General features: G+C 38.4%; 1 protein-coding gene across 2 annotated transcripts in view; it reads right to left on the bottom strand.

Moving 5' to 3' along the window:
• Positions 1-583: 583 nt before the first annotated feature.
• prkdc (protein kinase, DNA-activated, catalytic subunit) overlaps positions 584-27,805 on the bottom strand; it is a 41,379-nt gene continuing 14,157 nt past the window's right edge. For both annotated transcript variants that reach the window (XM_088072030.1, XM_042510242.2), the window contains 55 exons: positions 27,054-27,280; positions 26,760-26,968; positions 25,674-25,806; positions 25,253-25,411; positions 24,782-24,985; positions 23,909-24,097; positions 23,274-23,378; positions 22,964-23,131; positions 22,710-22,837; positions 22,245-22,452; positions 21,318-21,496; positions 21,031-21,199; positions 20,761-20,826; positions 20,606-20,669; positions 19,179-19,327; positions 18,333-18,473; positions 17,985-18,104; positions 17,726-17,869; positions 17,265-17,416; positions 16,475-16,606; positions 16,147-16,258; positions 15,787-15,911; positions 15,512-15,661; positions 15,046-15,219; positions 14,677-14,775; positions 13,922-14,132; positions 13,620-13,794; positions 12,916-13,116; positions 12,144-12,259; positions 11,850-11,981; positions 11,544-11,723; positions 10,574-10,782; positions 10,306-10,444; positions 9,997-10,185; positions 9,250-9,474; positions 9,007-9,115; positions 8,723-8,825; positions 8,476-8,638; positions 8,222-8,396; positions 7,947-8,140; positions 7,636-7,819; positions 7,049-7,209; positions 5,856-6,067; positions 5,618-5,705; positions 5,388-5,531; positions 5,087-5,294; positions 4,533-4,600; positions 3,664-3,884; positions 3,413-3,505; positions 3,214-3,294; positions 3,015-3,086; positions 2,725-2,926; positions 2,281-2,469; positions 1,899-2,038; positions 584-1,204 (listed from right to left, as the gene is read on the bottom strand). In XM_088072030.1, the coding sequence (XP_087928156.1) occupies positions 1,000-1,204; positions 1,899-2,038; positions 2,281-2,469; positions 2,725-2,926; positions 3,015-3,086; positions 3,214-3,294; positions 3,413-3,505; positions 3,664-3,884; positions 4,533-4,600; positions 5,087-5,294; positions 5,388-5,531; positions 5,618-5,705; positions 5,856-6,067; positions 7,049-7,209; positions 7,636-7,819; positions 7,947-8,140; positions 8,222-8,396; positions 8,476-8,638; positions 8,723-8,825; positions 9,007-9,115; positions 9,250-9,474; positions 9,997-10,185; positions 10,306-10,444; positions 10,574-10,782; positions 11,544-11,723; positions 11,850-11,981; positions 12,144-12,259; positions 12,916-13,116; positions 13,620-13,794; positions 13,922-14,132; positions 14,677-14,775; positions 15,046-15,219; positions 15,512-15,661; positions 15,787-15,911; positions 16,147-16,258; positions 16,475-16,606; positions 17,265-17,416; positions 17,726-17,869; positions 17,985-18,104; positions 18,333-18,473; positions 19,179-19,327; positions 20,606-20,669; positions 20,761-20,826; positions 21,031-21,199; positions 21,318-21,496; positions 22,245-22,452; positions 22,710-22,837; positions 22,964-23,131; positions 23,274-23,378; positions 23,909-24,097; positions 24,782-24,985; positions 25,253-25,411; positions 25,674-25,806; positions 26,760-26,968; positions 27,054-27,280 (8,495 nt within the window). In that variant the 3' untranslated portion in view covers positions 584-999. The remainder of the gene's footprint in view (positions 1,205-1,898; positions 2,039-2,280; positions 2,470-2,724; positions 2,927-3,014; positions 3,087-3,213; positions 3,295-3,412; positions 3,506-3,663; positions 3,885-4,532; positions 4,601-5,086; positions 5,295-5,387; positions 5,532-5,617; positions 5,706-5,855; positions 6,068-7,048; positions 7,210-7,635; positions 7,820-7,946; positions 8,141-8,221; positions 8,397-8,475; positions 8,639-8,722; positions 8,826-9,006; positions 9,116-9,249; positions 9,475-9,996; positions 10,186-10,305; positions 10,445-10,573; positions 10,783-11,543; positions 11,724-11,849; positions 11,982-12,143; positions 12,260-12,915; positions 13,117-13,619; positions 13,795-13,921; positions 14,133-14,676; positions 14,776-15,045; positions 15,220-15,511; positions 15,662-15,786; positions 15,912-16,146; positions 16,259-16,474; positions 16,607-17,264; positions 17,417-17,725; positions 17,870-17,984; positions 18,105-18,332; positions 18,474-19,178; positions 19,328-20,605; positions 20,670-20,760; positions 20,827-21,030; positions 21,200-21,317; positions 21,497-22,244; positions 22,453-22,709; positions 22,838-22,963; positions 23,132-23,273; positions 23,379-23,908; positions 24,098-24,781; positions 24,986-25,252; positions 25,412-25,673; positions 25,807-26,759; positions 26,969-27,053; positions 27,281-27,805) is intronic.

The following is a 27,805-nucleotide window of genomic DNA, read 5'->3' as shown; positions in this document are numbered from 1 at the left end:
CACATGACCTAAGAAATATGTTGATCTAAATTAGGAGACAGCAAGCGCATGTAATACTTCAGTGCTGCCTTTCGCTGTCAGACTTGCTTTTAGGTAGCTAGTTAGACTAAACAGTTGAGGATAATCTGAGCCAGTGAAGGATCACAGACACTAACAGTCTGTATCAGTGGTTGGTGTAAAATCATGTGTTTAGTGCCCTCCAGTGGTTAAAAGAGGAACTGCAACAAATTAAATTCGTCAAGGTAGCGTCAGTGCAGACGTGGTGACATGATAGTACTTCTGGTGAATATTTTCACAATACAGTTACCAAACTAAAGCGCTCTTACCAGAAATAAATAGCAAATGATCATTAAATGATCATGTTAATTGTTCTCTTGTCAGTGGTCAGTTAGAGTCTATAGCCATGCTAGCAGCACAGCAATGTTTTTAGCTAAATACTAGATTTAACACTGCTTTTCCTTTCTTTAGCTGTATACCTTTTAGTCAAATTAAATAAAATAATACATTTTTGCAAGTTCCCAATAACAATCAGTTGAAAATAGATGACAAAGGTGATCATATGTAACCACATCACACTCTTGACTGCGTTAAAAATGTATTTTTATTTTAATTTTAAGTAACAAGACATTTATAAATGATGGAATTATTGGCTAATATTTTGGTGTATGTGCCAATATTGTTTCAACTTTAAAACAAGAGTCTTAAAGTTTACAATTTCCAAATCCCATTGTTTTTCCAGACTACCATTCTCAATGTCAATTTAAGTATGAGATCATTTGTTTATCTTTCCATACAAACTTTGCCATAATACAATGAATGAAAATGATCTTTCACAGTTATAAAATAGGACAGGGATCTTTTTAAGACCTCTGAACAATACAAACATGTTCTCAAATTTCCTTTCCTACACATTCCTCAACAGTTTAAACATCTGTACCACCTGTGGCTTTTCACGTATGATTTGTTTCCACATTATTATTTCATTCCCGAATCTAAGAATCAGAGCCATGGTTCCCAGCCTGCCCAAACTCTACCAAGCACATTTGGGTCCATGGCTTGGTCCAACAGACAGTCCACCTGCTTCTCCACCGACAAGCCTGCAGCTGGAAGTTTAGCACGGATGTTGTGCTCCTCCGTCCCCGAGGCTACAGACTGCATCCCCGGGAAGGCAGCGTCCTTCTCAAAGCCCAGCTTTAGCTCCTCACTGACAAAAACACAAAAACAAACATCTGATCACACACAAGTAAAATTCAAGGCTCAAATGATGTCTTTTTGAACGCCTGTTACAATATTTTGGAATGAGATTACTGAAAGATGATATTATTTTATATTAATTTTGATATATATTAATATTATTATATAATATTAATTTTTAATTAATTTTTTTTTTAAACCAAAAAGCAAAGGGCTTCTAATGGTGAATATAGATAATAGGAAAGAGAATGACATAGTAAAATGAATGTAAACTAAAAAATAATATTACCAGAGAACAATGACAGAGATGCAACAAAGAAATAACATTATAAGACTAATAGGGCTTGGCGATATGGAGAAAATCAAACATCCTGATATTTTTTGACCAAATACCTTGACATTGATACTATGATGATTTTGTAGGGCTGACTATTGGTGCTTTCACAAAATATTTACACAATGAGATTTTTGATAAATAATCATTATAAATGTGGATGTAATGACTACATTGGAAAGGTAACTAATAGATCAGCTAGAACAGTCTGATAAGGGGGAAAAATGCATAACTTTACTGTAATACAGCCTTTAAATCCAGGAAAAGACAATACTTAATGATGTTACAATATCCAAAATTTAGAACAATATCGATATGATATACTGACATCCAATTGAATCATATGCCATGTTATGATTTGATGATGTACCTGGTTATAGCTGCTGGATTTGCTCCTTCTAGTTTTCTCCTGGCAAAGTTCACCTTCTGTAGGGGATACCAGTTGATTTCTTTGGTGTTTACGTCGTCCGTCCACGTGCCTCCTTTCTTCAGCTGTTTCAGCTCAAAGTTCTGTATGACAGCAAAGGGAAACACCATTTATGCTACATTTCATTGCATAATGTATAACAGAGAGGTAAAAGGTTAAAAAGCTTAACTTTAAGCTATTGTCACATATTAGAAAAGAGAAAATGCACAACATATTTCATCTGTACCACATTCAAACTTCACTTTTTTGTTAAAATCCCCTAAAATTTTGTCACAAGCCCTGGCCCTCTTGTCCGCTGATCTTTGCAGCAGCAGTGACTGATTACCTTCCAGTCCAGCGAGGGCTCCTTGACGAACACATCCATGGTGTTTAGCAGAAGGTCTGGCTCAGCCCTGTAAGCTCGGAGGGAGTGGACCATGATGCTCTGGATCAAACCCGACTCCTTCAAGGGTTGCATTAGATTCACAAACTGCTGAGTCAGCCGGAAAGGCATGAGCTCGGGCACAGGGAGGAACTGTGAGGAAATACGAGATCGGACAGAAGGGGCATTATTTATACACAAAATGGTTGCGTCTTTTGTAATAAGGTGCTGTCAAAATGTCTAAGAACCGCATGGCCAGACCAGCTTTCTGCTGTTTGTTACATTTTCATCCATGCGAGCGGTACGTTTCTATGGATGGCAGTGTTAGCCTGTCCATTGCTCAGACTGCAACTTTGGTTTAACATTTAGCTAAATTACTTTTTTCACAGTAAATTGATCATGACTAACCTGCGTGGCTGAACCGAATGCATGACCAAAGTCGATGCCAATCATGCCTCCCGTTTCCATGTTGATCATGAAGTTGGAGAGATGGCGATCTCCAATACCCAGAATCCAGTGGCTGACACACAGCAAGGCATGAGAGCTGATGAAGTGGGAGCGCAAGGAAAGAAAGGCCTCCGGACTGTTGCACATCTTCAGAAAGGCTCTCCTAGAAATAAAAAAAAAGAGAGAAGAAATAGTTTTAAAGCAAGTGTTAACCTTCATGAGCAGTTTTATCATAGAGAGATTGAACTTACTTCAGGAGATCACCGGGCACATGCTGCAACACTTTGGAAAAGTTTTTGACCACCTCGATACGTTTCGCTTTCCTGGAAAAGGAAAAGTTTGCTGTTGCTCATATTTGATAAAACAATAACTGTTTCCCCACCTATGGCATAAAATTCTGCTGATGCAGTTTAGTTTTAGGAAAGACAAATGAACATATAGGAGACTTACTTGTAAGCAGAACTGTATAGTACAATACCACTTGACTTTGGATCAAAGGTCTGGAGCCATTTACTGTAGTCTTCAGCACACCTTTAGGGAAATTGAAATCCCAGTTAAATATAATGCTTTTAACAGCACTGAGGTTGTAATTTCAGCTTCATTAGTGGACAGACATCTATGTTACTGGAGTGAAATGCATATACTGTACCTCCCTTCCCTTTGCCGCTCCTCGTCAGACATTGTGCTGCGCAGGAATTCTTTCAGAGTGCAGGTATTCTCCATCCACTCAATGAGACCAATCCTGTAAAAACAGTTAAAGCGGTAAATTAGGTTTCATGACTGTTTTTCAAGCATTTTGTAAAATAGTTTGACTTCAACTCACAATCCATGTCATCAGTATATGCATTTTTAAGTTTAACTGTAAGGACAGAATGACGGACGGACAGACAAGCCCAGTACCTTGTGGTTATGGGAATGACTTGATAGGTGCGTAGCTGCATGCCTCTGTTCGTGCAGGTGGCGTCATGACTCAGCAAAATGTTCATGACGGCAAAAAGCTGCTCGATGCGTTGGTCCTGGCGGAGGTCCTCTCCACCCTTCACCAGGAAGGGGTGGTCACGTTCATCGTCCCCGCGGATGATCAGACGTTTTGGGCGACGGATAGATGACATCACCTTTACCTGCAGAGGGATTTCAACGTTACACAGGGTGCTATTAGAAAATTTAAACGGGGACCTATTATGCTTTTCATTATTTTTCTGTCATATGTATGTTACAGTGTTGGATGTTCATATTAAATGTGACCAAAGCTTCAGTGGGCATATGTAAAAAAACAAAATTAAAAAATACAAGGTACAAGGTAGATTTACTGGTCATTTTTTAAACTACTTTTAAAAAACAAAATTAATATGTGAGAATTTAAGAATATAAAAAAAGAAGAAAATGTGAGAATACTGAACTCCTCCTTCAACCCCACAAGATGTAGCAGGATTTAAGGACAAATTTTAATTTTGTTGACTAATGACTAATAAATCTACTTTTTACCTTGTAATACCCATAAGCAAAAACCTATAACTTGCTTATATGACAAAAAAACTGGAAATACTGACCAATTAGAGCAGACCTGGCTTTTTTTTTTTTTTTTTTTTTTGAGGGGTCTTAAAAAGACAAGCGCTAAAACAATGTCTCAGACAGAGGGTGAATACAGGTACAAGTATGGAAACAAGTTGTTGTAAATACTTAAAATACAAGCATGAACTTAAAAGTGAGCATAATAGGTTCCCTTTAAATGATTATTTTACCGTAAAAAAAGACAAAAAAAAGCATACCCTTTCATCGAAGCCCGCTATTTTTGCATGATACTCTGGCAAAGGTTTAGATCTGCCATCATATTGTCCTACAGAAGAAAGAAAAACATCTTCATCAGTGAAATGAATAGAGTTCAACAGAATTTTTTATTTCCAGAATTTGCAAAATTACATTCTCTAAATCAGTAATTTACAACCTTACCCTACCCCAAATCTGTCTGATGAACTCAAGTATTCCTTCATTGACACATTTATTTTAACCACTTATCAGTTACTTTTAACCATGTCAACTGTTCATTCATTTCTTTTAGCTCTCAATTTCAACCATTATTCTTCAGCTAGCTCAATGTGAGGAAATATTTTATTTAGTTTTTTCAAATTAGTTTAGCTACTTCTCAATTTTTCCACATATTAAGTACCCTTTAATGGTACAAATACCCCCTGCTGAGGATCACTGTCATAAACTGTCACTTACTTTTATAATGATCGTAAGGTTTTCTTTAGATTTGACAAATGTACAATGTACATATTTGGAGCGCCTGACTTTACTCGTGTGTGTTTTCAACAACACTGACCTGGGATCTCCAGTTCATTGCCGAATGCGTCTGCTTTAAACCCGCTCAGCCACGGCGAGTATTCCTTCAGGTTCCCGGGTTCCTTCTGAAATCCACGCATGGCTGCTGCCAGCTCATCCACCTGCCGCACAAAGCTTTTGTTTTTCCTCTTCTCAAACAGCTTGCTGCCTTTAGGTCCCAGCAGTTTCTCCACATCTTTAGCAAATTTCTGTTACAAAAATAGATAATACAAGTTTATTTTTGTAGAGCACACGTGCTTTTGCTATACAAAAGCTAAAAAGGAATAAAGCAAACTACGAACTTTGATGAATTTGGTGCGAAACATCCCGTGACTCGCAGTGGTACGATTCCCGAGTGAAGAGTGCATCTCGTCATACATGTCGCTCATCTGCTTGTTGTCAAAGGTCGATTTTTCCATTTCATTTTTTACACTGTCCCACCAATCCTGTGTGGACCAAAAAACAATAATCAATGACAGATCAATAAGCAGCACGTGGCAGCTTGATTCACTCATGGTTGAACTTGCAATACCTTAAAAAGCATCTCAGGGTTTGTGAGCTGCTGCAGTGCATCCACGAAGTTCTTCACAGGTCCGCCCTTATCCAGCACGCTCTTGAGCCTATTGATACGTGCACGCGTGCGCAAACACACACACACACACACACACACACACACACACGCACACACACACACACCCCATCAATAAGTAGATGTTTTTATATAACTTTTTGTGATCGTTCTTCACTACACAGATCATTTAGCAGGTTACCTGTTGACAAATTCCTGCTGCTGGTGGCCCGTAGCAGAGTCCTCAAACTGGTAACTCTCACTGCTGATCATCAGAGAGTAAACCAGAGCTTGAGGGTAGCGCTCTGCAATCTGCTCAATGCAGTGCTGCACCGCCACAGCTTCCGGCTTGTCCAACAAGGCGACCATTTGACTGATCCAGCCGATCAGCATCCAGCAGGGAACTGACATCATCTGCACACGAAATAACAACAATGTCACCGTTTAGGACAAAAGAGCACACACACCACAGTGTTTTCACGTTGAGCGTTTTAAAATGTTGGTTGTTCATTGTTTTACGTCGTTGTCTAATAAACAGTCTGGTTTCGACTGCAGGCGGGATTTTTAGTTCCTCACCAGAACAACCACAATTCCAAGAGCTGCAAACCAAGCTGTGGTTGGCAGAAAAAATGCTGTTAATTTACATTTCTGCAAACCACATGCACATTATATTTGTACATCTTTATGAACCGGATGCGTTGAAATTTTAACTTTCTTTATATTTTCGCAAAGCTCTGGTTAACATGTTATGTTTAGATAGAAAATGCCTGGTTACGGTTAGGAAAAGATCATATTTGGGCTTAAAAAAAAAATCTGATTTTGGTGGCACAATCATAGTTGAAGAAGCCATTTCTGCCTTTGTATGTCCGGGGGTTGAAAAGCCGCTGGAAACACAGCAATGACTCGCTAATAAACTGGTTTAGTTGGTCTCAAGCAGTGCTCTACAGTTTGGCAGGTGTCTCGCCCAGGTGTTATGCATTGCAGCATTTTCTCCACCTCAAGATGACAGGCACCTTAGCTACTACTTCCTTCAGAAACGCTAATATGATACGTATGAAGCATACAAATGTAGCGTATTTGTGGTTTGCAAAAATGTACGATATCTACATTTATAAAGACTTAGACTTTCAGTCAGTGTTTATCAGATTCCTTGTAAAGAATGACTTTTCTAAATCCATAATAGTAGCAAAATTTCTTAATAAAGCATATAGAACCATCGTTGGAGACCATCACAAAACAAAGAACTGAAAAGACAATTATAATTTGGATTAAACATTAAATAACAAAACTTCATATAAGCATTTACACCCAAAGAAGGTTAAAATCTCACACAAATGTAAAGAATTGTGATTAACTGTGTCAGTCTGGGTTCACTCGTGGTCTGAACATACTGACCTCTTTCTTCATGAGGTCCAGTGTCTCAGAAGGGTACAACTCAATGATCTGCAGCAGACGTGGGAACTTGAGGCGAGCTTCCTCTGAGTTCATCCTCAGCGCTTTCAACATGCTCTCCAACACGTGCACAGGCAGCGCCATCAGGTCGGGAAATTGGCTTTCTGTATCAAAACACAAACATGAAGGAAATAACTGAATGGCTGATGCACTTTGTGGTAGCAATAAGAATTAAGAAGAAATAACACAAAAATTAGCAACAAATTAGTAAATTTGTTACAAGAAAGTTACTTGAAAATTAGCAAAAAAAGGAAATTAAAAGCAAAAATAAGCAAGGAAATGATCTGAAAAAAAAGTGCTAAAATTTTTTTTTTTTTTAAAAGTACATATTCCGTAACATATTTTGGATATACTATTCTAGTAATATTTTCTGGAGTGAATTTCAATATCTTCCAAGACACTTATCATTACAGACGCAGTACGTGTACTTTATTTGCTCTTAATTAATGGCGAATATCCGGAGCCCAGCAAATGGTATTTGGTATAATAATACTATTAATCAGAAGAGTAGGTGTTGTACTAATACTAACCAGTTTCACACTGCTCCTCCTCTCGCAATCGTTTGTCACAGAAATTAGCCAAAGCCATGTACGTCTCAATGATGCTGCTGCTTTCAACGCAGTCCTGAGTGTAAGACTGAAGCTCTTCATCAGCCTTTCTGGTGGCATCACACAGCAACTTCAAGGCTTTTAGCTTCAGCCCCACTTCCACTTTCTGCAGGGTAAACATCAAATAAGCACCCTAAATTCTCTCATACGGACTCTTTGTACATGTTCTAGTCACACTGTACATTATATGTGTTAAATATGTTTGAAAATAATATAAAAATATATAGAAGTACCTTTGAATTGTCACTTGGCCAAGCAGCTCCAGAAAGCTGTGCGACTCTCTCTGCTTTCTCAGCTCCCACAGTTCCCAGGACCGACGGGCTCGTGCCTACAGCTGAGGCCAGAATGTGGAAACACGTACCCTGTAGTATCTTCTGGTATCTGAACACTTTAGCCGAGGCGCTCTGACAGTCAGCCTGAAGGTCCTCTGCAGAGAGATAAGAACTGACATGAAGTTCTCAGCTGAGCAATCCTGAAGATAAATTATAAACGTCCTTTCCCTGCTTACCCAGGAGTGGGATGTTCTTCAGCATGGCACCGATTTGCTCGACGGGACCCTGGGTGTGGCTGCGTTTATGGTTGTAGCGGCTAAAACTGTGGACCCAGCGCAGCAACCAGCCTCGGTTTGTTTTAGCTTCTTTGTGAAGCTCCTTCAGCAGCTTGGTGGCCACAGGGAAGTTATTCTAAAAACGACACACGTGTTCCGAGGTGAGTTTGTAGCGCATGTGAAAACACACAAAAAAGGAGCAGATGTTTCTTTACCTGCTTCCATGCGCTATTGGCCATCTGTAGCTTCATGCTGAACTTGCAGTCATTCACTATTGTGTCAATGTCACCTGCTGCGTCCTCTGAAGCGTCCACCTCCATACTGTCACTGGGAGCGTGGCCTCTCAGCTTCTCCCTGATCTTGTCCAAGAAGAAACATCTGAAACACAGAGATCAAATCTGACTCTCTGTCATCTGATCATTAAAAACACTTGTATGCAAAATATTTAGTTCCTTTTCTTACCGAGACGTTACGATATCGTCCCATAAATTCACTGGATCAGCTTTAGCATCAGGATACCGCTCGGTCCACAGTCTGATGAGCTGCTTGAGGGAGCTCACAGACACTGATGAATGAAACACAGTGAAAGATGCTACATTTTGAGAGAGGGACAAATTAATTGTTTTTTGTAGAGGAACGATTCTGCAATGCATGCAACAGAAGAAAACACAGAGTAACCCTTTAACTCTTCATTTAATTTGGATAGTTACTGTTGTTTGTGTATTAAAGACAATATCTCTTCTCACCCTCTCCTTTAATGAACAGCAGGAAGTCCTGGATTTCAGTCAAGGCCTGCACTGACTGCAGGATGGTCAGCCGACTCTGAGTCAACAGCGTATCCACACTGGAGTAATTCTAGAGGAAACAGAGAAGTTGAGTGCACGCTGTGGCTAAGTGTGGAGTTTCTGCGTATTCTTTGCCGATTCACCACCTACATCGAGGATTTGTAGGATAAATAATCAACAAGTCAACAGAAAGTGAGAGCAGACCTGCATGAAGAGCTGCATGGCGTAGTTGGTGTAGTATTTTGCGCGGTCGTAGTCCTCCTGCAGGATGTAGAGCAAGCTGAGCTCCTGGCTGTAGTGGCTTTCCAGCAGCTTTTTGCGCTCCTCCACCTTCATGGCTTTGTCGATGAAGCTGAGAAGAGTTTGGTCTGTCTCGCCCAGCTGCAGCTGCTTCAGCATGCTGCGGATCATGTGCCGCAGGTACATTTCCTGGCACAAAAGCAAAAAGGCTTGCATTAGAAAAGCATTACTAAAGATACTTATAAAAAAGCAATCTAAAAAAATATATGAGATTACAATCAGATTTAAAGGACATTTCTATTTACAGTGTTTTTATCATGCAATGATGTGCTATTGATTTTTTCTTTTTTCTAAAAAAAAAACAAAAAACAAAAAAAGGTGCACAACTTCCAAATGAATTCATAACCTAGCCCAAAATTTTGTGGAAAGATTGTATCATGAGTCAAAGGACCGCTAATTAACTGTTCATGCAGATGACAAAAGGGGATATCATGTGGATGCATGCACACATGTGGTCGCAAATATTGGGACTACACGCGTGTTTTTTGTTAAATTTATGTGTAAACTACCATCACAGTATTACATTTCTAAAGATGATTCAAGATTTTGGGGAGGGGAGATTTCGTCATGTAGGTTTTCATCTTAAATTATTTCTACTCTCCCTGATACACGACTGAGAATCCCTTGACTGTGAAAGGTCCGATCTAGTACCTGGTAGAGCGGCTCCGACCACATCCTCTCGAGGTTGGGTGGGGAGTTTTCATCGACGTACACAGTGGAGCAGTACTGAAGAGACTTCCACTCCGTCAGATGACTGTAGGCCTCCATAGCAGCTATTTCCCAAAAGTCCTTCTCAGAGTCAGTCGGCTCCTCACCATCCCAATCCTCAGTGTTCAGAGCCTGCCGGGGTACAAAGAGTGTGCAATTATTACACCACAATGTAACACGCACATCAATCCACGACCACTGACATGCTGCACTGGCAGTATGCTATATTTAATATATTGGTAAAAAGTATACCTCATTATAAAGCTTCACAGCTTCTGCAAAGTCAGTGTTGGCTTCAGCTTGAAGTGCAGCACAGGTGATCGACTTGGTCCCAACTTTACCTCCGAAGATGCCGCGCACGACGTCATAATCCTCCAGAGATCTGTAAAGCCTGGAGAACAGAGGAAACAAATTCACAATCACAATTTTATCATAAAGTAGACAAACTGTGGCATGTTCCTCAACATTCAGCTACAAGCCAGAACTCACAGAACCCGTGTGAATGTGAACACTGTAATACCTTGCTAGGTGGATCCATTTATTGGTGTCTGGAGGGATGTCTTTGCGTCCTCGTGACCGCTTGGCAGGAGGCTCATCGTGGCCACCGGCGTGCAACAAACCCTCTTCCAGCAGCAGGATGCCCGACGGCTGCTGGAGGCTCATGAGGCAGGTGGAGCTGATGGCTGCTGGATCGAGCTGCTGCAGCTCCTTGTGCTGGTTGCACATGTCCTGACAACACAACCAGCAGACTGTTAACTCAACAGCTTTCTGATCTAATGTTAGGAGTTTTGGGTTTGACTTTAATAATCAAGCTGCAAAATAACATTAACAGTATCATTGGAACACTTATATAAATATACAGGGTTCCCACAGCTCAAGGCAAGTTAGATTTAAGACTTTGTTACTCGGAATTAAGTTTATCAGCGTCAAATGTCGGACAAATATCTCTTATCAGGGTGGAGCACATGGAAGACAATAGACATATTATATTATCATGAGGCTATCTATGTACATGAAATATCTGGGACTTCTAGCCTGTTTTCTGGACGATTTTTTTCGTTTCTCAATCTGCATGTGAGATTCCACTGCTTGGATTCCTGTCGTGATGAGTTTAAGAAAAGAAATTTATTAAATTATTTAAAAAAAAAAAAAAGATTTAACCAATTCTTTTCAGATTTTACAATGCAACATCAGAAAAAAAAGATTAATAAAATCCAATATCCCATGTCAGAGCATTTTAAGGACTTTTGAAAGATTAATTTAAGTCAGTTTAATACCAATTAAGGCCTTTTTTAATGAATAAATCCAATGCCTTTTAAGACTTTTTAAGGATCTGCGGTAACCCTGATATAGTGTTTTAATTTGCATGTAAATGTAGTCTCTAATACAGGCACAAGTTTAATTTTGACACTATCGATGCATGTCTGATGTTTTCAGATTAAGGACTTTGCCAGCTGTCAGAACATTAAAACAGTTTCTGAAGGTCATACCTGCACACATGCTATGAATGGAGGGAAGCAGAGGGTGCTCTTGCTCAGAAATGTATTCATGTTGCACCGCAGCTCCTCTTTAATCCTCCCGCTCTCTCCTTTCGCTTTGTTTGTCTCCATTTCTTGGAGGATTCCAGCAAAAAGTGAGCTGAACAGCTGTTTGGCTAAAATTGGATCTCTCTGAGAAAACATAAATAGGAAAACAATAGCTGTGGTTAAAGCGGTTTGGTTTCTGTTTCTTTTGGTCACACGCATTGTTTGTATTTATTCATCTCTACAGGTCACAGAGAGCAGCGGCGGTCTCACCTGCGCGAGTGCTTGAAGGGGGGCGATGAGGCTGCTGTATGGGATCTGGATGTCTGGGAAGTCTCCCACTCTGTAGTTTCGATAAAGAGTCACCTGAGCCTCTTTCCGTAACCTTTGATCGGCTTTGTCTTCCTGTGGGACACCCAACAGAACCACAGATGGTTAGAGACACTGCCAGTCTGAAGAGGTTAGTGACACTGAACAGTGGGTCACACAGTGATCAATCTTGAAACTTTAATTACTATAAGGATGAAAATGGATCGGCATATAGTTTGTTGCATGTTGCTGTCGTACCTTTTTCTGTCTTTGAAGCCGGATCTCTTTCTGCGCATAATTCAGGCTGACTTTCTCCTGATCCTTGAGGAATCTGCGCCTCAGTCTCAGGATGTTGTTACGTTGCTCGTTTTCTGCTGTTGGCATACAGGCATAAAATATTTATTAATTGAATTTCGATTAATTATAAATATTTAACAAAAAAAAGTAAACAACAAGAACAATAAAAGTCTCAACAAGAAGAAAAAAAATAAAAATAAAAATAAAAAAGCTCAAAAAATGATCTTTGACCCTTTACTTTGATGCGCTCTTAACCTGTTATAACTGACAGTTCAACAAATGTGTAACACAACCTCTCAGACAATCTTCCTCCTTTGGCATTTTTTAGAAAAAGGGCTTTCATACAAAGATGTAAATGTTTTATGACCCATCAGATAACAATCTAGTGATAATTTTGTAATACCATACAATATTTCTTTCTTGGATCATAGTCATATTAAATACTTAAATATGATTAAGATATCATCTGTAACTTAAAATGTGTACTTACATTATCCCAAATGTTTCCAGGAACTTTCAAACCCACAGAAAATTGTTATTTTAATTAAGGACACAGTCTGTGTAATTTGGTAGCTATTATCTCTCAGCACTGGCTGAATGATTTTAATCATTGAACTTTTTGATCTTAACTTTATCAGAGAAATACGCTGCGCAAATGTCAGTGACAGCTCAGAGTTCTTAACTGCTGTCTTCAGTGTTTTTACCAGTTTAAATCACCGGTAAATCAACTAACCTCTAGTTCGACTGTCCACCTCATCAGTTGATGCAGTAAGGCGCCTGAGGCCAAAGCCCTCTCCAACCGGTCTCCTTGTAGTTTGCCTCTCTCCTTTCTTATCAAACACCAACAATGAAGACAGAGACTCAGAGCCAAGTGTATAATCTGCCAGTGTATCCACACTGCTGCCCGTCAGCCAGTTATAGGCTGTACGTCGACCTGGGAGGGGGAAAAAAATCCAGCGTTAATATACATGCAAATTCTGGCTGCAGAGCTTCTATTGTTACTTAATCCCAAAGGAAACCGAAGTGTCAAGCAGCTCACAGAAAAAAAATTACACAAGACAATAAAAACAAGTTAAAAACAACAGATAAAACAAATAAAAAACACAATAAAACACTAAAGGACTAAAAGCTAAAAATAAAAATCAGAGGGCAGAGTAGAGTAGAAAAACTCAACAGTAAAAAAGACTCAGAGGATTAAGTGCATCATAAGTGCTTCATCCCTTTGAAAATTAGCCTCATTATGTGCGAGAAATTAAAAAGTCTTACAGGCGTCCCCTGCTACAGTGCATAACAATGAGTCTGTTACTAAAAGTGCTTTTCTGTAATACTGTTTTGTGCAGTGGATGCTGCTCACTGTCCATGATTGATAAGAGTCTTTTCGATCGATCTCCTCTCAGGCACCAGTGAGTCCAGCGGGATAATGAATTAAAGCTGCACCTGCTGTTTGCGTCTGGCTGAACTCTAATGAAGTCTGCGTGGCTCGGAGCTTCCCCTTCATGCTTCCAGACTGCGTCGCCGCCACACTCTCCGGGCTTTGAGAACTTTGGGTTTCCACAAACATGGGAGTCATCACTGTGCTCCTGAGGCGCCAGTTGGAATCAATCACATAGTCCTAAAGAGTGGAGACATGTCATTGATACATCAGGCTCATCAGTAAGATACAAATAAAAGTCTCAAACCTGAAACCTTTTGAACTAGCTCATTTTTAACAGACAGACCCTGAGAGAAATCCAACTGACCTGGAAGGTGCACTCTGACAGCGGATACTCAAACATGTTGCGCTTGAAGTCAGGACTCTGGCTGGTCATTTCCAGCAGCAGATTGGTCGCCAAGCTTAAGAAACACTTTTCTATTTGACAGGAGTACAGAGTGCGAAGAACCGTCAACATCCGCTCCAGGGTCGCTGTCGGGAGGCGCTTCTCCTGACTCCAGAAGTTACGAACATAAAGCCTGAAAACAGAAAAAAAGACAGGGATTCAGACAACTTTATTTATCCCAGAAGGGCAATTTCAGGTTTCAGGAGTTTTTATAGATAGAATTTTCAGAGTAGCTGGTGATTTTAATTAACTCATCTTCCAACTCCAAAGATGTAGCGGGATCAAGGACAAATCTTCATTTCATTTTACAAAATTTGTTTAAAAAAATGACTAATAAATCTACCTTCTACCTTCTTTTACCTTCAATTCAGTTTTACAAACTAAGATGCACACTGGCAGGCAGGACCAGGCAGAAATAAATACAAAAATAAAAACAATTCCATTCTTCAATACATAAGATAGCAAACATACGATATTCTAATGCATTGCACATTACTTCAATACATTCATAAAATGTATGCATGGAAAAACACACACAATAAAAAAAATTAATTAATAAATTAAATGAAATAATTAATAAGTCATTTAAAAAATAACTACTCTACTACTACTAAACTTACATGCATAATATAAGAAAGGATAAGATCAAATAAAGCTACGTGAGAAATAGTACTTACTGAAGGCCTTGGTTTTCCTCAGATAGTCCTTGAAGTAGAGTTTCTTTGGCTGTATTCAAAACCTCTATGGAGACGTTGTCTTCCATGCTCTCTGCATCACTGGAACAATAAAAAACAGCACGTCATTACCAGAAAAGCAACAGTATATCTGTCTCTACACGTGCATAATGCCGTCCATAAAAAGCAACATAATAAAAAGCATTACTGATGAATGTCTTGCTATCTCGAATATATTTTGCCCCTCAGTGGTGGATTGTTTCAATTATGCGTAGGGAGTCAAATCACGAAATGTGGTGGCTAGTTTACATAGACACAAAAGCAGGAAACGATGATTAGTTTGAGAACAGAAGCCAAAAAGGCTCACAGCACCTGTAGTTGTCCTGGATCCACATGAGGACGTCATACATCCTCTCTCTGCACACGGCTGAGGGATGGGACACAAAAGCTGTCACAGCTCCCAGGAGCTCCTGGAGCTCAACCGGAGTCAGACGGGCCATAATCTTGTGGATGATATCCAAACACACTCTCTGCCTTGTTTCATCTCTGTGGGCGTAAAAAAATCCAAGTGTAGAAACATGACCGCAGCGCAAAAGAAGAGTTTTATAAATGTGTTATGTGTTAGCCATTCGCATAAGTGTAACACTGTAACGCCAAGTCACTGTGTAAAAGCACACCAGGTGATTTGTTGCCAAATATGTGTTGAACAAACTCAAATGCTGTGTACAGACTTTCAATTTTTGCACTGATGATTTCATTTGGATGTGAGAAGTTGCAGTACAATGCATTGATAACATTAAACATGCAGATCATGGAGAGCAGTTCAGTCTGGACTCACCTGTGTCCCATCATCTGAATGAAGCCCGTGGTCTTCAGATGCAGAAAGATGTCTGGGATGACATCAGCTCGGCTCAGCACGCACTCCAAACAGTTCGTCTTCAGGGTGCCGTGCAGCTTTGGCAGGAGGGAGAACACGAGGTTGACAAACCTGGGGCATTTCAAATAAAGCTGCAGTTACAGCGAAACTTACAGGTTAGGCAGTAAAACTCACTTTTTTAATCAAATTATGTATATTATAGGACACAGAATAAATAAAAACAAAGCAATACTAACCGATCCATAAAGGGAGGAAAGTGCTTTGACACTTTGTTCAAGCAAATAATGAACTTGTCATCCAGGTCTTTTTTCTTCAGGTTAGAGATCTTATTCGCAGCAAGCATGAGGAGTTCTTGATGTTGCTGAGAAAAATGATAAAAAATAGATGTAAAAAAAAAAAGTAACAACTATAAAAAGCAAAAAATTGCAGCATTGCGGATAACAGATCGCATTTGAGGAGGGTTTTAATCGTCAAGACATTAAACCTATGAAAATAATTACTCTTCTTCCCTGCGAGATCTTTCTTACTGAAGTGCTCTGAGCTCTCCTCAGACATAAAATCATTTAAATTCAGTCAAACTTGGAAAGGCCTCATACACTGTCCATCTCAGTCATGTTCTTCAGGACGAGGCCGATTATTTCAGCAGCGGCTGCGTAGACCTCTTTATACCTCACGAAGGACACGTTGTTGGTGAGAGACTGCATGTATCTAAAAAAGACACCACACGGACAAGATTCAAGGTACTGTGCAAGACGGCAGAATATGAGAGCTACAACACACACTTCTGAATATACTGCACTCTACTTCTCTTGCTGAGCCCTGAATTTGAAACCTAAAAACAACTTCTATATCAGCAAATTAAATTATGGTTACAAACTAAGAAGCTGCACAGTTTCTTGCTCTTTAGCTACATTTTTAATTTACCCGCCATATTCGATTCCGCACGAGGCATCGTAAGCTGGGAGGTTGTTGGCCAGGATGATTCCCAGCAGCTGCAGTCCAACAGAGTTGTCTTTGCTGTTCGGGTCGGTGCCACGAAATCGCTCGTATATCAGACTGCAAGAAAAATGAATAAAGGCAAAGATCGGTTTAATTCTATTCTATTTATAAAATACAGAAAAACATGCTGGTATTTTACCACATCTATTGTGATTTTTTAGCTGCACAAACATTATAAATAGCACTGGTTTTGCTTCTTTATGCTCTTTGTCACTGTTTTCACACAATCAGAGCACTTTCAAGGAATTTTTAAACATCAGTAAATCCCGGGGCTTGGTCAGAGTGCTAAGCTGAAGCAAATCTGTCGTATAGTGTAGTATAGTGTAGTCTGCTATAGTCCTTTTGGTATCTTTGTCACAAAGTGAGAATGCGTACACCAGCCAGGAATCAGAGTGTATGGCATGTTGTAAATAGGGGTCGACAGATTGTCGGCCTGGCTGATAATCGGGGCCAATATTTGGAAATTTGACGATTATCTGTATCAGTGTTTCATTTTACTGATTGCAGATAAAATTAATTCATGAAAAAGTATTACACCCAGCCAACACCAACGACAACAGTCTGCAATACATGCAAAGAAAGTGTCAGCACAGGCGGAACTTATACTTTGTAAAACCTCAGGAAGCTATTTTGATCCTTTCATTTTTTATTTAAATTTTCACTGAACTGTTGAAAGCATATCAACTGTTCAACTGAGAGAGTGAAAAAGCACTACCTGTAAGGCACATGCAGACAGTCTTTCCAGCACTCAACCAGAGTCCGAACGATCTCCAGGTTGTGGCGAAAAACTGCTCTCTTGGAGTGGAAACTGTGCTTCATCAGGAACTCCAACAGCCGGTTGGCAAGGACCTCATCTCTGGGGTTACCCTGGGACAAAAAAAAAAAAATCTCTTATTGATGATAATAGTTATTTTATATGATAAGGAAATGCCACCATAAAAAAGAACACCTGAAAATACTCCCACACGGTAAAAACAGTTAAAATTCTAACACCATTTTTTTAATTTTGAAACATTTTTAATACCTCTTAATTTGGCCTCAATTCCACTGCAAAACTCATATTCCACATGTTGCATTTTTTTTAATATTAAACTGTTACCAAATATATTTACAAACCATGACAGAAATGCATTCATGACTTATAATTGCTGTCTTTAAAACGTAAATATTAGCAACCTTTGGGCTGGCCAGGCTTGTCCAAGACAGCACTGTGACGACTATATCCACCACCATGAAGTGGATCCCCTCTCCTCCGTTGTTTTCAGAGACGACTATCTGCAGGAGCGGCCCCAGCCAGTGTTTGGCATACGGTCGAAAAACCTGGAAAAGATGAACAGCTTAATTAAGATTAAATCCAAGAAGCAGAGCATGAGGGATCGCATACGGGGTGGATTAAGAATCACCATAATTATTTTTCAAAGACGGTGACGTTTACCTCCTCCGTGTTGATGATCAGCTTTGAGATGAAGAGTCTAATATTCAGAGGTGTTGCTGGATTCGCTAGTTTTATATGTAGAAATTTCATCCACTGAGGAAGTTCACTCGGCATGTTTCCCTGTTCCATCAAGAAGACAATAGCATGTTCAATAACAGTAATATTTTCACATGATAATATTCATTACAGGTGTTTAAATCACTATAATTTATGTGATCTAAACATATTTGATGTGAAGCTGTTCGTCTTTGCTTCTGTTCAGCGACATTTAAACCTGTTCAGATGAAATATAATAGAGAAAAAGATCCAAAGTCAAAGCCTGTTTCACTCTACCTCAGTGTCACTCACCTGTTCAACCTTGGGGGTTATGTTGTTCCTATGCATGTGTCCAATAAGAGCAGTCATAGTCGCCATGCATTCATGCTGATTTAGCTCATCCATTTCTAGATCCACCATTGCATCCTGGGACAGATTCGTCTCTTCTGTCTCCTAAATGCACAAGCAAAACAAACTTCCTTATCATCTGAAAACCAGACAAATGTTCTGTTTTCAAACTGCATGTAACTCTCAGTCACAGCGTTAAACATTCATATTTTTAGTTTCCACCAGGGGCCAAAGCAAGTTCAACAAGCTCAGTGCAGTTTAACCCTTTGAGACCAGGGCAAATTGGCTGGACTTCTTTCAAAAACATAGGAAGAGGGCAATGAGTTGAGCTCCTCCTTAAGAAGAAATGACCCAGAAATTAGCAAGAAATTACTAAAATTACTACGAGAAAAGTAACTAGGCAAAAAAAAAAAAAAAAAAACAAAAAAGAAACTGGAGAGTAAAAATAAATAAATATCAGGGAAATTACCTGAAGAAAAGCTTTAAAATCTAATTAATTTGTAAAATAATTTTAAATACATGACTTTGAGAAATAGAGAAGTAAGAAAAGTAGAAAAGTTAATTAGAAATCTTGTTCTCCAGAAACATTTTCAAAGCTTCTTTAAAAATATTTTTCCAAATCTACTAATTTCCTTGCAGTTTTGGGGACATTTCTTACCAAGTTGCTTATAGTCTTTTTCATGTATTTAAAGAAATGAATCCAATTTGCCTTAAAGATTTAAATATTTGTGAAAGGCGTCTGAATGCAGCAAGAGAAAAGTGATGTCCATCCAGGTTTTACGAGGTTAATAAGGGAAAAAAAAGACTCACTTTTTTTACAGCGCTGCGTCTGTGTCCTTCAGGGTTTTGGGAGCTGAGGGAGAAGCTTTGGACTCCGGTGGAGAAATCAAACTGGCTCATCTCCTCACTCAGGCTGCTGTCGGCCATGTAAGACTGGGAGGACAGATACACGGGTGCTTCTGTGAAAAAAAAAATACAATAAAGTAAATCTCATGAACAAACTTCAGCCTCAAAAAATGTGGAGTAAATAGAGATGCAATGATGGCCACCTAATTACCTATTAGACCCTTCTCATTGAATTTCAAGTCTCATAACTTGGCTTTAATTCTGCACATTTTGGTGAGGAAACAGAACATGCAGTAAGCAAAAAGAAAAGATTAATGGCTCTGTGAAGCTTAATTCAAAGAGTTTCAAAATATTCGGTGATGATGAGGTTTTCAATCTAGTGAGTGAGTGAGAAAACTGAGTGGATGCCCAATACAATTTGTGTTAATTGACAAATTGGCAATGAACTTTTATCTGCTATTATATGGTTATAATTATGGCTATAATTATGAATGCTAAAAAAAAAACAAATCTCCTCAATGTGAACTGAATACAATATGAACCTTCTGGTCTCTCGCACACTTTAACCAAATCAGAATATTAATATATTTTTTAAGAATTACTTTATTTCTATTCAAATCAACATATTGTAATATATATATAATTATATGGGTTTTTTTCAGAACACACATTTCAAAGATTGGTTTAATCCATCAAATTCAAATTAATTAAATTAAGCTAATGCATAAAGTCAGTAATGGAACATTTTGAGAAATATGCTTATTCTCTTTCTTTCTGAACAGAGTTTCCTTTCACTCATTGAGACTATAAACAAAACTCATCTCATCTTGTGTGTGATATCATGGCTGGTTAAAGCACTGGTGAAAATATTTTTTAAAGAGGATGTGTCCCATAATTGGACAAACACTGACGTGAGCGAATACAGCATTGATCAGTGATTGAGTTTATTTACCAATACCAAGTTTTAAGACTTGATTGTGTCGCAGCACAGGCATTTATTGTAGACAATGTAGCATTAGAGAATATAATGAGGGGCCTCCTATGGACACAGCAATAGTATTATAGTGTTTTATATGATTTTGGATGACATACTATACTATGAAGTTTTTTAGGATTTTTAGATGATATACTATAATATGTATTTTTTATGATTTTTGGATGATGTACTATACTGTAACATTTTTTATTATTCTTGGAAGACATACTATACAATAACATTTTTTATTATTTTTGGAAGACATACTATACTTTATTTTTTAAGATTTTTGGACAACATACTCTACTATGTCTTTTTTTTATCATTTTCAAATGACATACTACACTATGGCATTTATTGCATCCTTTTGCTTTTAAATGCATCAGTGCACAACATTGTTGTGAGCACTAATTACCTCCAGTCTCATCGCTCGCCTCTTTTCGAATCATGACGTATTTCTTCTTTCTCTCAAGTGGGACCTACAGCGACAAAGGAATACATTTTTTTTAAAACTCAAATGCAACTCCACATATAGTGTTAAACAAACAGGTGTGTTAAAAAAAAACAAACCTCAATTTCAATTGGGAAATTGTAGGTCCTTCCAGTGTCAATGATATTTTCCAGGATGAACTGATTCTGGACAAAGAAAACAAAACAACAATTAGTGAATTCCTCAAATCACCATTAGACCTAAACTCCTTTCGGTCTTTCCATTGAATTGGACAATATTAAAATGTAGAGGAAACTGTATAATTAACTGTAGTGGATTGCTCAAAAATTGAAAGATGGCTGCAGTGCCTTGGAGGTGAGTTGGATGTGACTACAGAAGCTTGTGTGTACCTTCTCAGGTTTCTCGCTGAAGAGGAAGCCGTTGTAGAATCTGGCCTCGTTGAAGCTGCAGCTGATGACAGCGATGGCACAGTTGTACGCGGCACAGTGATAGTGTCTCCTGAGTTCAAGGAGCTGAGTCTCACCTGCCATGTTCTCAGTGAACGCTTCAAAACATGACCTGATTTTAATTTTAAAAAACAATATTCATCAATTATTCATGGAAGAATAAGGACATTTTTTATTACTGTTGTGTCACTTCTGGAATTGTGGAATGGAAAAGTGTTGTGGAGTCCTACTTGATCAAAGCCTTGGACAACTCATTCCCCTCGGGTTTGTCTGAGCGACAGTAGGCTCGATTAATGCGGGATTCTTTGGAGTAAACCTCCTCTTTGGGGAGCCGGGAGTACAGGAGCTCCATCAGCTTATAGCAGCCGTTCTTCTTCATCAACTGGATCTCAAATTCTGTTTCATTTGACTGAAAATGGCAAATAAATAAACCTTGAATTGATTTTCAATGTGCTCCTCTGATCTAAATAATACAGCATTCGGGTTTGGCTTGAGGACAAAAAACAAAACTGCCAAGTGTTTGATTCTAATCTAAACAAACCAGATAAATGAAGAAATATCTCTGGAGAACACTGAAAAAAACAAGGTGTATTCCATGATTATCATAAAAGTATGCAATAAAATCCCAAATAACAGATTTTGCTGGCTTTTTTTTTGAATGTTGCGAACTAAAATGGCTTTTACAGCAGTTTTTCTAAAAAAAGGCAATATGCCTGCATGTTTTAAGGTGGGTTTTTTTGCAAGCCTTATTTAAAAAAGCTGCAACAGCTGTTTTTTTTATGAAGGATGGAACCAAATATGACGTCACTGTGGATCGCAATAAGAAAAGTTCACTGTGGTGAATTTCCATTATCAGGATATTTGTAAATATCATGTTCAGCAGCACCCAAAGAGACTGCTGGGCAACAAACAGTAGGAAAGACTCTGCAAAAAAAAGGGCGCATATGTACCAACCTCAAAATATACAAAAGAATTTAATCTAGCACAGGAATACTTGAATCCATTTCATATAATAGAAAGGCCAGGCGTCTTACGATTATTTTTTTTCACTGAAATGGATGTTTGTTTCTCGACAGAATGTAAAGTGATTCCAGTATGTGTTAGTGCCAAACCGTGAAATTTTCATAAGGTCCCATGTATCTTGAAATATTCCATACCTTTGTGAAGCGGCTGAGCAGCAAAACTATTATGTCGGGAACATTTGCCACAAAGAAGTCATTGAGGGCCTTGGTGCTACAGTGAGAGGCGAGAGGCAGCAGGACCCGCTCCATCATGGCCTGCAGCATGGAGCTCATCGGCACGTCGCCCTGCTGGATCACCGCGTGTACTGTACACAGGAGCTGGAGCTGCCGCTCACTGCTTGACCTGGTCAGACATTCACAAACATAGAAGTGGGCACAAAAATAAGCAACTACTCTACAACCTAATTTAAAATATAAAGACTCTGCAGTGGAACTTTTAAGTCACTCTCATAATGTGTATCACCTCTAATAAGGGTGTAAAGAACAGAGAGTGTTTTCCGATCAATTCAAAACCCTCATGCATTAAATTAAGATAGTAAGAAAAAGACTTTGTGTGTTATTGTCTCCCATGAATGAAGAACGGTTGAAGGCTTTACTAACCGCTTAGCAATTCTTTGGAAACAGGTTTGGAATGACTCCTCCATGATGTGTTTCCTGTCTCGACACAGAATCCCTGCCATCAGTCTGAGCAGCAGTGGGCTCTGGGAAAGCTCCAGAGCATCCAGCAACTGAAAGACAGGAAGAAATGTACAATAAAACCTCCCAAGTACCATAAACAATCTGGTTAAACCGAAGAGAAATGACTTCCCTCCCTTAATCTGTGATATTCTCCTTGATCTTTCAAATGCTTCTACCTTTCGGATACAGTCCATGTAGTTGTTGCGGTGAAGCGAGCCCTTAGCAAACTCATCTGACTGCATGGGGAAGTGGGACGCCACCAGCGCGTCAAGGGCTCTCTGCAGCTCGGCCAGTGGCTCCTCTGGGAGGGTGGTGAAGAAGGGCAACACTAACAAGGCCTGACTCTGAAGAGTGGAGACAATCCAACATAAAGCAACAAAACATAGACTCATTTACTTTATTAGTATACTAAAACATAAAAACTGTACAGTCATTTGAAGTAATCCATTACACTAACTTTGTCATAAGGAATACCCTTTACATTACCTTGAGATTCAGTGGCAGGTTCATGTCAACTAGCAGCAAAGTGAAAGTGGAGAACACCGGTCTGAACGCTTCATGGCTGATGTCGGAGCAGACAGAGGAGTCAATCTGATGAGAGAGGGACAAAAAGTGTCCATGAATTAGATTAAGATTGGAGGAAATGTAAGTATTTAGAAATTAGAAATTAATCCAGGGTTTTGATGTATTCACTTTTTTTTGCCAGCTTTGATTTTTATCATTTCCTTCAGACACCAGAAACATGCAATGTTGATATTTAAACATAAATCACTCACTTGCTCCAAAGAATGACAAAATAAGACAGTATAACAGTACATATTGAAGACGCCTACATACATAATCGTGACAAAAATAGTAGAAGAAAAGGTAAGTAAATGAGAAAAAACTCTGACAATAATAATAATAATAATAATCCAAAATAAATAAATTTTAAAAAATAAAAATAAAAATAATGAGCATATGAGAAATAGCAAGTTGAGTGCCTAGTTTGGAAGGAAACTATTTTCTATGTTCTCGATGTATTTGCTACTTGACAAACATGGCAGTAACATTTTCTAGTTAATGAGATGAAGGCTGTTTTTCTAGGGGACATGCATTAGTAACTTCAGCTTCATAAATACCTGGAGGAGCTTGGAGAGCAGCAGAAGAGTTGCAGTTTTGCTCTCTGGAGTTGACGAGTGTCCTTCCCACCAAGCCTGCAGGCTATTCCACCTTCTCAGCACTTCGTCCACCAGCTGTTTGCCCTGAGTCTTCCTCACAGAGCGCTCTCTAAAGCTGTGATCCAGCATGCCGTTCAGCAGCAAACTCACCTGATGAAATATTCAGACAAAAAAGGGGAAAAAAAACCTCACATACAGACAAACAATAATGTTTCTTTGAAAGTACATGATGATGATGCAAAAACGTGCAAAAATATTTTCTGAAACTATAGAAAAAAGAAAAAAGAAAAGTTTGATTTTGGATCTTGTCATGCAAGAAGAGTGTTTGCAAAATGTTGGAAAAGTGTAGAACCACCATCAGCATATATTGCTGAAGGTAAAGAGAAGAAGTTTGTATTTGTTTGGGATTCTTTTGTGTCCTTCTCGGCCAACAAAGCACATATTGCTGACTGAAAAGAAGATGCTATATGGATAACATGAAAGCACTGATCCAGCCTTTTTTTGATTTTTATCTCATTTTTTTTTCTATTTCATCATTTCTATTTTATTTATTTTTTATCATTATAATAAATTTGATTTATTTATGTATTTCAGTTCATTTATAACCTATTATTATTATTATTATCAATATTGCCTTTTTCCATTTTATTTATTTATCTTATTTTTAATCTTTCTTTTTCATTGGGAGTGTGTGATTGTGTGTGGGGATGTATATATTATATGGTGTGAGGGGACATATATTTGTATATTGATGTGCAATTTATTTTTTTCTTTTGTTGTGTTGTTAAAACTGTAATAAAAATATTGTTTAAAAAAAAGAAAAAAAATAGCTACCATGGTGGGATTTTGAGAGGAAGCTTTCATGAGGCGTGGCACTGTAGTGTCCAGACTTCTCAGCAGCTCGCTGTCGATGGTCGTCTGGAACAGGCTGTAGAAGTACTCGCCGTGCGAGAAGCTCAGGAAGTTATTGCTGTGACTTCCAGATATCGGCACAGAAAGCTTGATGGTGTTCAACAGCAAATCCACCAGCTGCTCATTCTGCAGGAAAACATCCAAATACAATGAATGAATGACTTAATTTCAAAACCAAAATAAATCATATTAATAACAAACTAATAAGCGAAAGTACAGTGTTTGGAGGAGGTAGAAGTAAAACTCATGTATCTCAACTCCCTTCTCAATTTTTTTTCTTTTAACAAATTCCCAAATTTATTTACAATTACAAACCACCATCCCCAGTTCACTTACCACCAAATTAACAACAAGCAGCTCCAATAACAATTTCCAAAGAGAAGTGGCACTGACCTGCTGACTTAGAGAAAAGGCGAGCTGAAGCAGACCGTCTGCCAGCCTCTTGGTGTTTATGTCCAATGATGGAAGAGCCTTCCTGTCCTCACCAGGTGCTATACCTTTATACACTGTCATCAGAAGTCTGGACCCAAGGGATATGGCATAAGTGGCATCCTTTAACACGAGAAATGCAAAAACACAAAACAATGTGTGCCTGCTGCTTTTTCTTTGGATGAACATCAACAAGCACTGAGGAAAAATCTACCTTCTTTTACCTTTTTATTGTGTAAACTGAAATGTTTACTTAAGATCATTTGAAATATGTTTTGAGTGTTTAGTGCTAATGAAAATAAATTTTTATGGCACATTTGGACAACTGTAAAATGGTGCTGCATTTATAAAGCTTATTGTTTGTAAATGGTCCACGGACAAATACCTGGCTGTGCAGGATGGAGCTGAGGAAGTCGGCTTTGTGGATCTGCTTACAGGAGGACAGAACCATTTCCATCTGGTCATGGTGGCGCAGGGTGCTGGAATCGTAGAGGTCTACAGCACACAAGTCCTCCACACTAGAGAGATCATTAAGAAAAATGAGAAAGAAGTTAAAAAAAAGAAGAAAAAACAGTTTATAGTGCTAATAATTGAACTATCATCACAATCATTATCTTAGCCGGATTTCCCACGCATTCATTTATTTGTGGCAGCCTGCCACGGTAACAACAGCTGCTGCCATGTATTGATTTTTTTACTTTTTAAGCTGGACCACTCATTAGGAGAGCACACTTTCAGGGAGCAGAGTGTACTCTGGGCACACATGGAGCAGCCACATACCTCCGAATTTAGAGAGGGGACATAGAATAATACAAATGCAAAATGACAAAATAATACAAAGCGACACAAACACGTCAGCTATCCCCACAGAAAGATTATCATTCTGTGGGGATAGCTGTGAGAGCTCATTTGAAGTTTGTCTTTTTTGTTTTTTTTTGGTAAAAAAAAAAACTATACATCACAAAGATGATAGAGTAGGTTCTCAAAGCTGCAACTGACCTGAAGTTGATGTCTCCCCAGAGGTGTAACTTTTAATCCTTGGATGAATGAACTGAATATCACATAGATTCAACACTGACCTGTGGTTATTTTGGAATTCATCTAAGATTTATTTTAAATATTTAGTTCTGCTGTCTAATTTTTATTTTGTAGACTGTATTATTGCATGTGTTGAACATGTTGCACAATGAAAAAAAACACTATAAAAATATTATAACAAGTGAAAATTAGCTTTTGATTCTAATTGTCAGCTACTCACTCATGAATATTATAAATAAAAAGAATAATAATCACACTTTCTTACTGCCTTTTTATAAAGGCAGTGTATGTAAAGGCTCCCCCTCAACACAAATTTTTTATTTAATGTGCTTATTATTATTTTTAATCATAGCCATTACATGTAAGCTCATCTTTTTCTCAAATAAGAAACTTTAAATGAGAGTGATTTAAATGCATTTAAAGACTGACATACCTTTTACGTGAGATTTTTGTCTGCAAACTGCTTTCTAGATGAGTGCGGTATGGTGAGGCCAGCAGTGCCTTCAGCAGAGGAACACACACTTCCGGCAGGTTCTTCATTACCTCCACGTCTGCCATGTTGAAACCTACAGCGGACGGCTCACACACCACCAGTGCCGTCAGCTCAAAAAAATCGGAGACAAAAATGTCTTGTTCCAGAAGCTGTGAATGAAATTTAAAAACTGTGAGCAAGAAAAAGATGATTAATAATTTTCTTAAAGTCAGACTGTCTGAAATTCAGCGATACCTTCCAAAATTCCTGCTCTCCTTTGACAAGAATCATAGTAGCAAACTCCAGCAGGCGGACGATGATGGTGCACTTGCTGAAATTGTACTGGTCCAACTCACTTGGGCTGAAGTGGGAGGTTTTTTTGCCGTGAGGGAAACAGCTCTCTGCTGCTGCCAGATCACCAGTTGCCAGCTCAGTCAAAAAGAAGCGTACAGCTTTCAGAAAGCTTGATTTTTCCTTGGAGCCTGAACAATAAATGTAAGCCAAAAAAAAAAGTTATTTACTCAGGGTTCCTGCAGCTTAGGGCAAAGTAGATTTAATACTTTTTAAGCCTTTTTTAATTCCACTAAGAATTAAGTTCAAGACCAATTTTGTTGGACCGAATTGTTATTGAAACATAAAACCTCACTTTTTCTGTCCAGTGTCCAAGTTAGATTATCATATGTTAGGAAAAAAATATTCAGTGGAACACATGAAAGACAATGAACATATTATCATATCAAGAAAATAAATTCATTAAATTATTTAACAAAAATAATTCTCAATAATAATAATAATAATAATAATAATAATAATAATAATAATAATAATAATAATAATAATAATAATAATAATAATAATGGTTATTAATTATTATTATTATTATTATTGTTATTATTATTATCAATTACTATTAATTATTATGAGATTTTGCAGTGCAAAATCAGAAACAATCAAAAAAACAATTCATAAAATCCTACTTCTTATGTCTGAGCATTATAAGACTTTTG

The sequence above is a fragment of the Plectropomus leopardus genome, chromosome 21, assembly GCF_026936395.1.
Source record: "Plectropomus leopardus strain MGB_pleo_1.0 chromosome 21, ASM2693639v1, whole genome shotgun sequence".
Taxonomy (NCBI): Eukaryota; Metazoa; Chordata; class Actinopteri; order Perciformes; family Serranidae; genus Plectropomus; species Plectropomus leopardus.
This window is presented reverse-complemented; position numbering and strand designations above follow the sequence as displayed.